The 13404-nt window shown below is 39.9% G+C and overlaps 1 protein-coding gene across 1 annotated transcript in view; it reads left to right on the forward strand.

Annotated features, from left to right (window-relative positions):
* Positions 1–13404, forward strand: part of THOC2 (THO complex subunit 2) — a 251420-nt gene that overhangs the window by 111908 nt on the left and 126108 nt on the right. Inside the window, exons 19-24 of the mRNA XM_073599433.1 lie at positions 1430–1526; positions 1713–1830; positions 7144–7323; positions 9668–9832; positions 10099–10374; positions 13184–13325. Coding sequence (XP_073455534.1) covers positions 1430–1526; positions 1713–1830; positions 7144–7323; positions 9668–9832; positions 10099–10374; positions 13184–13325 — 978 coding nt within the window. The remainder of the gene's footprint in view (positions 1–1429; positions 1527–1712; positions 1831–7143; positions 7324–9667; positions 9833–10098; positions 10375–13183; positions 13326–13404) is intronic.

Consider the following 13404-nt stretch of genomic DNA (forward strand, 5'->3'; position numbering starts at 1 on the left):
AGGAGGCCTGGTCTTACTTGATTGAACAATCCCAGGGAACGCTGCACATATGCGTGTAAACACCATTTGGGTGCTCAGACGCAAGTGTGTTCACCATATTACTGCCCTCAACCTTGAAAGGGCACATGTGCAGACGCCATTATGGTGCTCCTGCTTGATTACTACAGGTGCCACTACAGGAGTGTGTTTCAGCAGGACACATTTGAGAAGTCTCCAATATAAATGGTCATAGGGTAGTCGGCTGCATTGGATGACTTGAAGTACAGGAAGGTTAAAAGTTCTTTTGGCTGCGATATTCCTACTGTCCCAGGTATTATTCTATTTCCAATAGTGAAGTGAACTTGTCTGTGGTTTAATTTTGCTATGCGTTCATAGTACTTAAGAAACCATGCATTGTACATTCTGGCTTCAGTATGTGAAAAAGCAATGGCTACAGGATGCTTTTAAAAAGTATCTGCAAAGTTTTTCAGTAAGCTTCCTGCAGCTTGGTTGAAGCTTTAATGCAAACTTGTGTTCCAGTATGGGAGTGTAGTCCTAAATCGGAATGAGCTCAGGCGTGTTTGAACCTGCCTGAGCGATCCTGCCAGAAAGCTGTCAAAGGCGGCAGATGCATTCCACGCTCCCCAGCTGCACATGTGCAAAGGGTGTGTATAAATTTAGGCTGTAGGGCTCAGAATGCTTCCCAGCAGGATCGCTCAGGTGTGTTTAGACTTGTCCGAATACGACTTGTCTGAATACGATCCTGAAGCAAATACTAAGTGTCACTTTAAAGTGTTTGTAAAGGGTAATTTTTATTATTATTATTTTCTAGGGTCCCCCGCCAGCTTTCCAGGCTCTTCCTTTTTCTCTGTGTGTCACCATAGGAAGCTTCTTCCTATGGTGGCACACCTGTGGGCTTAAACCTGAGGCATGCTGCCTGTGTCCAAAGACTCAGCCCCACCCCCTGGCTTCCTAATTACTGGATTTATTGACATCAGCAGGAGCAAATCGCTCCCGCTGCTATCAGTCTGCCCTATGAGTAGGGAGAGAGAAGAGAGCTACTGCGTTCAGGCTCGGGATTTGATCGGGAGGGCTCAGGTGTATATGGGGGGGGGGGGAACCTGCGGCCCTACACGAAGCAAGATATGTATCCTAATGCAGAGAATACCTTAAGATAAAAAAAAACTTCTGCCTTTAGAACCACTATAAACAATCTTTCAAGTAATGTTGCAGCTTAATGAATAACCTGATGAGCAGTACTCCTAGCTTGAAACTGTCTGAAAGATTGGCAACCGCTTTGTAAAACTTGCTGTGTGAACTACTATTACACAAGTAGGAGCACAATTTCTACAAGGCCTCAGTGTGAGCTGTATAGCTGTGTGAATATCTATTGCCTGAATTTCAGAAAGGTCTCATGTCTCATCATTTTTATTTTATTTTTATCCTGCAGGCCTAGCTAGCTTTTGTGGAGCAATTTTTAGGAAATATCCCATAGAATTGGCTGGGCTTCTGCAGTATGTAGCAAACCAGCTAAAAGCTGGAAAAAGGTAAGCATTGATTAGAATGTAAAAATCTGTTAACCTTTATTAAGTGTTTAACTTCGCCATATATATTTATTTTTTATTTTATATATTCTGTGCCGTTTGCACTTCATTTATTTTCACAGAGCTGCGTTCTTGAAATGCTGGATGTTAGTCTGTGTAGTAAATCTCAACATTATTTTTGCCTTGCAGTTTTGATTTGCTGATTCTGAAAGAGGTGGTACAAAAGATGGCTGGGATTGAAATCACAGAAGAAATTACAATGGAGCAGCTGGAAGCAATGACTGGTGGAGAACAACTTAAAGCAGAGGTGAGGGAATGTGCTGTTCTATGACACTTCAAACACACACAACCACCCTGCGGTCTTTACTTTCCACGAATCCATTGCATACTCATGCTGATTGTATACCATAGGCTACTTTCACTGTGCAATAATTGAAAGAAATCTGCTATGCTCTACATTTTGGTCCCAACAGTCAACCTTTTTTATTTTCATTTTAAAGGTGTCAAATCTTTGGAAATTTTCAGAATAGTAAGCTAGGGCTTACTTGTGTTGAACAAACTATTCTTTCTGGTGCATTGTTGGTAAAAGTAAGGGGTGTATTTATGAAAAATCGGCAGAGCTATTCTTCCTGTGAAACTGCATGTACCATGTAATCCTCGTATGACTAGGGATCACAGGCTATTATCTGTCTGTCTAGCTTGAATGTTCATTTAAAAATTGAGTGGTTTTTTAAAAATTGTGGTTACTAAATGTAGCTGACAATCATAGTAAATTATTTGATTCCTATTATCCTCAGCTCCATTCAGTGGCCATAATTTTGTATTTTCCTAATTCACTCTGTTCTGTATGAATGAATAACATTCAACCTGGAGCAAAATTGGCCTAGTAACATTTTGGTTTTGTCACCATTCACACTGATGAAATGTATATGCAGTCTTAAAGGACAGATATCTCTGCATTTATTTTTTATTTTTTTCTATAAATACACTGCTTAGTCATATGCTGTGGGGTTATATCTGGCTACAGCAGGATTGTACGCCATCAAACAAACTGCAGACCAGAATAGGATAATCTCCCCTCTATCCAGCATGCCTCAGTTTCTTGCTAATGTCCTATAAAGGATGTTGGTCTTTTCTTCAGCTCTAATAGGAAAACTATTTTATTTTTTTTCTTTTGCCATCTATTTTACTTTGCTTCCTAAAGCCTTTTTCTTCAATCTAAATTTCTTGATACATTGCTGCTTGATCTGGTCCCAATAGGGCAGGTATCTGGACTGGCCTTTCCTCAGCTTAGCTTTGGAGTACTAGACCCCACTGGATTGCACGTTATAGGCCTAACCTGGAAGTGACTTTTGTGTACAGAGTTCCTTGTTAGATGCTTTACAGAACTTGTACTGGTAATAAGGTATCTGTGGACTCTTTATGCCCAGAACTGCTGGCATTGCCTCTGTGCTTGTCCTGTCTCTGAAGTTTTTTCTAGTGAGTAGACTAATCTGCCTGAGCAGCGGGAACACAACTACCTCACAATTTGTACCTCTGGGTACATTTGAATTTCCCACTTTCTGACGATTTCAACATGGAATGGTTTACTGCTGAGGGACTGAGCACCTAAGTCTTTCCCTGGGTGGGCGTTGTGCTAGCCATGCTTTTTTACAGTACATCTTCCAATGTAGAGGAAGCATTGCCCTTTTGCTACTCGAGCTTTGCATGAGCGTCACATGCAACTTTGATCTCCAGTTGATTAACTCCGGCCTTCAGACTCTCATCAGCTCCTTGGGTTTATGAATACCTGAGGCCTTGCTTCATACCCTGAGTGAGTTGACTTGCTGACACGTGACAACAACATGTCTGTATCTAAACGGAGGGTAATGGTCCTGCTGCAATGGATGACTCCAGCTCACACTCACAACAATTTTCAGAACACTGATGTCTGTAATTCTGTCACCCTGTGTTTATAGTGTCTGCTGCCTCCTGTTAACTCTTTCGAGTGAGACTGAGCCCCCTGCTTTGTCATCGAGGTCCTCTACTGCAGTCACACAGAACTTTGTGACCAAATTCACCTAATTCTTCAAAGATACTAGCTGCAGAGGCCCTAACCATGCTCCCGCTCCCTGTAGAATCAATTTCTGATCTTCCCAAGACCTTATAGGCTGGGCCAACAGTCAGAGTCCATCTCAAACTCCTCCGATTTTTGGTTTTCTCATCCTTCTCCCTTTACCTTGGATGTACTATTTTTAGCACTTATTGATGCAACGTTCTACTCTGCATCTGGAGAATCAGCCTTCTGTCTGCTGCCTTGGGTCTTTTAGAGCTCATACACCTGCAAAGAGCCTTCCAACACACCAGCAATTTGAGTTATTCCTCTGGATGCACTGGAAGCACCCTGAAAGGTCCTGGACATGGAATTTGCTAAATTAAGGTCTGTGCCCCATGTGGATTTGCCAGTAACCCATCTTACCAGTTAAACCATTAAAGTATAATTTCACCTTTTGGAACATGCTACATATTCCACCCATATTTAGGGTGGAACATGTAACATATTCCAGCAGCTGCAGCCTCTCTACCAACAGAGACTGCAAGCAGGCACCTTCTCCGGGCGCCCGCTGTCGCTGTTTTAAAATGACAAGGCCGTACAGGGCTCCGCCTGCCCAGACACATCATACATTTTACAGCTACATTTTACAGCTTCCTGATGTGTTGATCACGAAATGCATTGAGGCTGTGCACTCTCCTTTGACGTTATTTCCGGTACGGCTGGTTCCGGGTTTCCCTTGGGTGGAACGCACGCTGAGAGGTGGAGAGACTTTGTCTCTATTCTGTCTAAAGACCGCTGTACATGCTGGTGCTAGCATACGAGCACCTTAATATGTGGGTGAGCACTTCTATTCCCTTATTGATGTTTGATCCACATTTAAACCATATTGCGCTATGTGATTTATTTTTGTTTACCCTGAGTCATATAGCCTTGCGAATATAAAGATTACCCTCAAAAAGGACTTGAGCATATGAAGTGTTCCATTGTTTCATCTGGTGAGTCTGCAGTCTTCTCACAAGAGTGAAGGTGGAGCATAGCTTGGCCAATTATGAGTACCTGTCCCATATGGTGTTTCTGTTGTGTTTGTTCCACTACATGAGGATTGTTCACTGTATGATTTTTATTTTATTTGTGTGGGTTATGTTATGCACTATATTCATAGCTACAAACATATGAGCATTAGTGCCAACCTTTTTATGTTTTAAATTGATTGCTAGGTGATGCGTTCACTTGTTGAAGGGGCAGGTTTCCTCAATTTTCACTTTATTTATGTTTATTTTGTGCGACTTCTTGTTTATTGATTTGCACATCATACATTCACAGTGCTTTGTAAATGGAAAGCTACAAGTACCAACAGCCTTTGTGGCTATCAGCCTGTAGTTTTAGTGAACTACCATGGTGCTGTTGAGCCGTTTGGTAGTTAATATTCTTTTCCTGTCAGTGTGTACAAGGTACAAGCAGATGGATACGCAGACAAGTCTGCAGGAGTCCAGCATCATGGCACCCGCGATCAGGGCCGAGCCATGCTGTGTGTCTTATGAACACAGGCTTGGGAGTAAGCACACAAGTTTATGTCTTTAACCAGGAATCCTCTAGCACTTAATGTGGATACCCTAATGACTCCTTGAGTTCTGTTTCCCTGATCTATGTCTTTCCTCCACTTAGGCATCTCCTATGCCTACTGTGCAGGATAAAAGTGGAGGAAAGTGAAAGCAATATGCAGACATTGTAAATCTCTTGGCAGAGAAGCTGTGGGATCTTCTGCTGTGTCTGTCAATGAACGCTAGAAAAAAAAATGGGATATTTGTTACTCACTGTAAAATCCCTTTCTTTGAGTTCTTTAATGGACACAATTTTGGTCTTTTTTTTCTTGTACTGTTTTGTGACACTTGCCTACAGCCAAGAGAGGGGTTTCTACCAGCTAGGAATGCTCATAGGTGGCACTGTATTCTTTTTCTGCCTAGTGTCCTACTTCTGTAGGTGGCGCCATAAACCTATGGTCAAGAATGAAGAAAAGCTGTGTCCATCGATGAACTCGGGGGAAAAAAGGATTTTACGGTGCATAACAACAAATCATGTTTTAAATATTTGGAAGCTACGTTGTTGCTGAAATGTAATATAAATAAATGTAATATAAAATAATAAAAGGCGGAGGTAACAAAACATTCTCAGTTCTGAGTTCCTAGCCAAAGTACATAATTTCTACATGCTCTCCTACAGTAATTCAAGACGTTAAAATGTAAAGGCTTTATACAATAGCCACACAGTATTTTTAAACTCGGACATACAAAGTTATAGTTCATTTTTACTTTTTTTTTAAATATTGAGCTTTGTAATAAGTACCTCTTTTAAGCACAGAAATCTTTGTTTGAACTCTATGAATATAAAAAGAAAAAAACGCTCTAAAAAGCAAATAAATTATAAAGTACTAAACTGCAGCTGCAACAAAAAAACACAAATATCAGTGTAGTGAAAATAGAGAAGAATAAATAAGTGCACTTGCAATCAAGTGACAAAAAAAATATATATGAAAATAAATGGTGATTGAAGTTCATGAATTGCTTGTAAATATATAATAAAGTCCATTCATAAAAAACTTGATAAGAACGAACAAATCTCATGGGGGAGAGTCACACATCCAAAATTCATCAGTCCCAGCCCGTTTGAAAGGAAAGGGGAAGAAGGGAATGTGGAGGAAACATCCAGGCTGAAGGTGAAACCAGATGACAGTAAAATTGAGACCTTACCGGAACTGGTGGACCTCCTTTTATAGCAAGGTCATATGCAGATACAGCCCTCTGTGGAGACAGATGGATTCCAACGTCTGCATCCTCATAGGTTTGTGACGTTCCAGGGGCAAGCCACTCCGAAGTGTCAACCTAGGGAGAAGCACTTACTATGCCTGATACATTTCTTCAATGCTTGGATTCAACATTTACAGCAGTCAGATCACCTTACGTTAAGATTCCTTTGCATGTAAAACTACACCGTGCAGAGCCGGGCTCTGTGCTCGTACAAGCGCCCAGTGCTCCCCTTCCTCCAGCCCGATACACGCCGCTCCTCCTGTAAGCTTCTGTCTTTCGGATCGTTTCTCCCGCACATGAACCCTATGGCCTATATGTGGCCTTTGCAACATAAATGCTTTGTTTCTTATTGTGCTACAAGAGGCTGGTATCATCATCCACAGGAAAATGGGGTCAGGGTTTGTGTCTGGCATGCTGTCTCTGGCCTCACCAACTTAAAATATGTACTGTAAAGCAAATAGTTATTATGTTACGTTGCCCGTTTACAGTTCCCATATATTTGAAGTTTGGTATAAAGAAAACATATTTTATTAAAGTCCTGTCTGTAATAAACACTGTGCAGATTGCACATGTGATTTAATAAACGCTTTCATGCTTGTGCTCTCAAAAGTAAGCTAAAATTCAATATTTTCCAGGTCCTTCATGGCATTAATTGACTAATAATTCCATTTGCTCGGTAATCAGAGATGTATAATATGCTGGATAGAAGCATCCATCATATTTCATAGGCTAATGTTTTCATTAACGTGTATAATAATTTACAGAATGGCTTTTTCCACAGGGAGGTTACTTTGGTCAAATAAGAAACACAAAGAAGTCTTCTCAAAGGTTAAAAGATGCTTTACTGGACCATGACTTGGCTCTTCCTTTGTGTCTGCTGATGGCCCAACAGAGAAATGGTGTGATATTTCAGGAAGGAGGAGAAAAGCATTTAAAGCTGGTTGGAAAGTTGTATGATCAGGTGAGTAGAATATAATTGTCAGGCTGATTCAGTTCTTGTCAACACTGCTTAACCGTGCTAAAGCAAAATGAGAGCTACAGCTGGTCGTCCAGTTCTGAGAGGGCGTCGTATGATTGCTGTGTACTCCGGACACGGCTGATCACAGATCAGGGTAAAAAGATAATCAGCGGCTCTTTACCATGTGATCAGCTGTGTCCAATCACAGCTGATCATGATGTAAACACATTTGCCGGTTATCAGCTTTTCTTTTCTCACGCTGTCACAGCATGAGAGAGCCGATAATTGGCTAGTGTGAAAAGGGACATCTGCACTGATCATCAGTGCAGCCTATTTGTGCCCATTAGTGCACATCAGTAAAGGAAAAAAAAAAAGGACCTGTCTGCAAAATTGTATAACAGAAACTAAGAAAAACATTTTTTTTTTTTTTTTTTTTAAATCTTTGGTCTTTTTCCCATTTTTCTAGCAAAAAATAACCCAGTGGTTAAGTGCCACCAAAAGAAAGCTCTATTTGTGTGAAAAAAAATAAATTTCAGCTTAAAATTGGCCTCGGCAGATATAGATATAGATAGATAGATAGATAGATAGAGATATATATATATATATATATATATATATATATATATATATATATATATATATATATCTATATGTAATATATGGTGTGTAACATGAAACGTGTTCACAGGCTGCTGCTCCCCCTTTATTGAATAATCCCCCCCCCCCCCCTCCTCTCTCTGGTTTTTATCAGAATTAGGTTTTGGAACAGCTGCGCGTGGCTTCACATGCACAGCTGTGTCATTCATTAACGAGAATACAAGTCTCATCTGCCTCCACGGCAGGACCCTTAATTCTCCATGGAGCACAGGTGCAGTAACATCACCACACTTGTATTTCATTGATGCTTCCTCCAACCTCATAGCGGAAGGTCCACATCTCACTGTAACCCTGCGACAGGAGGATTAGTCTGCAGGAACATTACATTTTCAGGGCCAGTTCACACTATAGAAACGCAGTCCGGATGCGTTCCAGATGCTTTTCTGCATGCACGTTTTTGATGTAGTTTGGTGCATTTTTCCCCTCTTTTTTTTATTAAGCAAATGTGTGTTCCAGTGCGTTTAGGTGCGCGCCAGTGCATTTTTGATGCTTTTTACAGCGTTCCAGTGCAGGAAAAATGCAGCATGTTCTAATTTTTTTTTTTTTTTTTTCCTGGAACTGCAAGCACTGATGTGAACTATGCCATTGAAAACTATATAACCTACTTTCTATGCGTTTTTGAGGCAGAAAAAAAAATGGACTGGGCTGCATGTGGTGTGAACTGGCCCTCAGTCTACTGATCATGATTGCTAATGTTTTGCAGACTCTAGGAAAAAAACATTAATGCACATTTTTTTTTCTTTTTGTTAATATGAATGCATTTTAGTATTTTTTTTTTTTTTTTTTTTTTTTTTTGCAAAAGGCAAGCTTTGAGCAGACTGCAGTTATTGACTCAAACATATTCATTTACAGCTCTGTTGATTTTCTATAACTTTCATAGTTGGCCCTGCTGTGCATACCTTTTAACTTGTCTCTGTGGTAGCTAAGCTTGGTACTTTTGTCCAGCAAGTGTTTTTTTTTTTTTTTTTCCTTGGTGGGTAGGGAAGTGCATCTTGTCATGACATGTGACATGCTACACATACTGTAGCTGCTGACTTTTAATATTAGGACACTTGAATGTCCAGGAGTCCAGTGATGTCGGCACCTCAGCTGATGTTTCCATCAGCTGTCGGGTGCTGCCGCCTTTGCCGGTAAGGGAACCTGGCAGTGAAGCATTGCGGCTTCACGTCTGGGTCCCTACTACACATGCGTGAAACGCGCTACGCTCTCTTACTGGTCTGGCGCCGGGGGGAAGGAGGAGGGTGCCGTACTCCTGAGGACAGGGTACCGTACTTGCGCTGCTGCCAGCACAAGGGGAGTGTAGAGGTTGGTCAGGAGCCTAGTGACGTCCACGGCCTTGTGGAAGGTAGGATCATAATTTAGAAGTCATATATAGATACATACTTTATTATCCTGGAAACAGTTTATATTCATGTGTGGTGGGTTTACATCCACTTTAATGCATTAAGGTGTAAAAAAACAAAAAAAAAACCCTACTTTAACAGCCGCTTGAATTATTTTGCGAAGCTCACATGTACTGTACCTGATTTTTTTCTAAAGGTTGTTGCTTTTTAAATTCAACATCTTATGCTGTTTCCCACTGGTTAAGGCAAACCATTTGATTGCTTCATGTTTTTCCCTAAAGGATGTTCGTTGCCAATGACTGGTGGTTGATTTTAGGTTTGTGTTAAATCATTTTTTTCTCTTTTAGTGTCATGATACTTTGGTACAGTTTGGTGGATTTTTGGCATCTAATCTCAGTACAGAGGATTACATAAAACGAGTTCCATCAATAGATGTCTTGTGCAATGAATTTCACACCCCACACGATGCTGCATTTTTCTTGTCTCGACCTATGTATGCTCATCACATCTCTGTAAGTATACCCTAGCCTTGTAGAGCAAAGACCTAACTTTTTTTTTTTTTTTCTTTTCTTCTGCATTTTAAATTTTACATCGCTTGTCTTGTTCTTGATACTCTATAAGTAATTTTGAAACTAATTTAGATTAAGCAGAAATTATAGTGCTTGGGGTGCAATTGTATTTTAAATTATCAAACAATATTATGAAATGGTTTTGTTTCATCTGTTGTAATGTGTACGCATAATATCTTTATTTCATTGATGTATGCTTACTTCCTCAGTCAAAATATGATGAGTTAAAGAAGACAGAGAAGGGAAACAAACAGCAACATAAAGTACACAAATATATTACGTCATGCGATGTTGTGATGGCTCCTGTTCATGAGGCTGTCATTTCTTTACACCCTACTAAAGTGTGGGATGATATCAGCCCTCAGTTTTATGCCACTTTCTGGTCTCTGACAATGTATGACCTGGCTGTTCCGTCCTCCAGCTACAACAGAGAAATCAATAAATTGAAAATACAAATGAAAGCCATTGATGACAATCTTGAAATGGTGAGTTGAAATCTTCCATTCCTGTCCACTATATACCACTTTACTGGATCTATGTGTGTAATCACATTTTATGAACCGAGAAACATTAACCTAACTTTGAAATTATATGGCTGTCTTGGATAAATAGGCTGTAAATTGGTTTATTCCTAAAGCGTTAAAGTGCTACTAAACTCAGGACCCTGCATTCACTATATCTGGGGTCCCACAGTACACAGGACATGAAAATGCAATTATGTTAGTAAATATAAACTGCTAAATGCCCTTTTCTCATCAGCAGTATATAGCAATCTTGTGACTTCCAACCGTTCCTGATTAGGCTTGTAGGAGGAGTTTTCATGCGGCACTTAGCTGTCTTATCAGGATGCAGGACCCGACCCTCTGTCTGGACAGTGCTGCTACGATCGGTGAGTCGGACACAGGATCCGCCGGCCCCAGATGTTCAGAATAGACATTTCTGGCGGACCAGATGGTCGCTGGAGTCTATAATCGAGCGGAAGCCGGGCGCGATGTTATAACTTCACGCCCGGCCTCTGTATTCAAAAAACGGCGCCCCTTCAGCTGGTAAGCGGTGATCTTTTTTTTTTTTTTTTTTTTTTTTTCAGGCTTCCCAGCCTAGAGGTGAGATGTGGGGTCTTATTGATCCCATATCTCACTGTAAAGAGCACCTGTCATGCCATATTCCTATTACAAGGGATGTTTACATTCCTTGTAATAGAAATAAAAGTGATCTTTCATTTCCTCGGCCCTAGGACTCCCCAATATTATTCAAGTCAATAAAAATATCTTTTAAAAAAAAAAGAAATAAAAGTGATCAAAACGTTTTTTTGGGAAAAAAGTGTCAAGCTAAAATAAAGTAAAATGAACAAAAAATTATTTATTTTTTTAAAGCACCCCTGTCCCCATGAGCTCGCACGTAGAAGCGAATGCATAGGTAGGTCCCGCCCACATATGAAAACGGTGTTCAAACCACACATGTGAGGTGTCACCGCGAACGTTAGAGCGAGAGCAATCATTTTGCTCCTAGATCTCCTCTGTAACTCAAAACACGTAACCAGTAAAAATTTTTAAAGCGACGCCTAAGGGGATTTTTAAGTAGCAAAGTTTGGCACCATTCCACGAGCGTGTGCAATTTTGAAGGGTGCCATGTTAGGTATCTATTTACTCGGCGTAACTTAATCTTTCACATTATGCAAAAACATTGGGCTAACTGTACTGTTTTTTTTTTTTTTTTTTTTTTTTTTTTTTTTTTTTTTAAGCACAAAGCTGTTTAAAAAAAAAAAAAACGCATTAGAAAAATTGCTGCGCAAATACTGTGCGAGATAAAAAGTTGCAATGACCGCCATTGTATTCTCTAGGGTCTTTGCTAAAAAATCATATATAATGTTTGGGGGTTCTATGTAATTTTCTAGCAAAAAAAAATATGATTTTTACATGCAGGAGAGAAATGTCAGAATTGGCCTGGTAGGTAAGTGGTTAAACTCAAGAACAAAAATGTATTATATTGTAGTTTAGTTTACCTTTTATTTAGCTGTGGTATTAGTGTTTTATTTTTTCATGCTAAGTACATTATTTTTTCAAGTAGAATAAACCAATTGTGATAAATTCAGTATCCCTAGTACTTTTTATGAAGAAAAAAGGATATTGAGCCTTTATGTAAAGAATGGATGTATAGAGTTTTTTTGGTATCACATAACCAACCTAATGAGTATAGTTTCTATTAAAAAAAGAAAATAACCATTTGAGCTTTCTTTGGGTGATAAAAGAACAATTGAGTGCTGTCCGTGATATTATTTATTTTTATTTGCACCAACAACCAAATTTTCAAGACAGGTTTTCGGGATGTGTCCAAGCAGCACTAATAGAGTTTTTAGCAGAATGTTAAGTGGGGCAATCTGCAAAAAAACTTGGCAATGGTAATGGTCCTGTAACACTAAGACCCTTTTCACACCAAGGTGTTTTAGCGCTAAAAATAACGCTATTAAAATGATCATAAAACCTTCCCCATGCATCTCAATGGACCCTTTCACACTGAGGCGTTGCGCTGGCGGGGCGTTGAGAAAAGTCCTGCAAGCAGCATCTTTGGAGCAGCTTTTGGGTGTTGAAAAAAGTGCTTCAAAAACGCCCCTCTCCATTGAAATGAATTCAAAACGCTGTAAAAACGCGCTGAATAGCACCTATAATCCGCCCTGAGCTGTAGAAAATTCACATGATCTCACAAAAAGGTAAACATGCAAGCAGAAAAGAGAGCATCTACAACAACAGGACTGAACTTGTGGGAAGGTCAGAATGATTAAACAGACCATCAAAGTGCCAAAAAAACAAAATTAAAGTGCCAAAAAAAAAAGAATTAATCCCAGAAAAATGAAGATTTGAAGTTAAACAAGACACTGCTTGTTACTTTACAAGACACTGCTTGTTTTACATGATATCACAAAGGATAAAGGATTCTGCAAGCAGAAAGATAGCATCAATAACACATGCTTCAATAACGCTTGAAAAACGCTGTTAAAACGCCAGCATTGGTGCATTAATTTTACTGCTAACGCCCCTAAAACGCAGTCAAAACGCAGTAATAACGCTAAGGCGTTTTTGAAGCGCCTTGGTGTGAAAGGGGTCTAATACACTTTCTCTGTAATACATCTTTGAGTGGGCCTGTTATCGATGTCAGAAAGCGCATCACCCTATAGCGTCTGCATTTGTAATGAGCAAGAGCCCAACGTAAGCAGTGTGCAAATTAACCTCATTGATTTTGATATGTTGAAACCTCGATTTTTAGTTAATGCCTTTTATCCAAAAATCTGTGATGCAGCCTCCAAATAAAAAGAAGAAGGAAAAGGAAAGATGCACTGCTTTGCAAGATAAGCTAGTGGAGGAAGAGAAGAAGCAGTCAGAACACGTAAGCAGAGTTCTTCAAAGGATGAAACTGGAAAAAGACACCTGGCTCTTGGCCCGTAAGTGTACACAAAGCCCCCGGCAGTATCCCAGGGTCCATTGTCTCTTTAAATGTGCTTGTAGTGTAAAATTGCATTT

This window comes from Aquarana catesbeiana, linkage group LG09 (genome assembly GCF_042186555.1).
Source record: "Aquarana catesbeiana isolate 2022-GZ linkage group LG09, ASM4218655v1, whole genome shotgun sequence".
Lineage (NCBI taxonomy): Eukaryota > Metazoa > Chordata > Amphibia > Anura > Ranidae > Aquarana > Aquarana catesbeiana.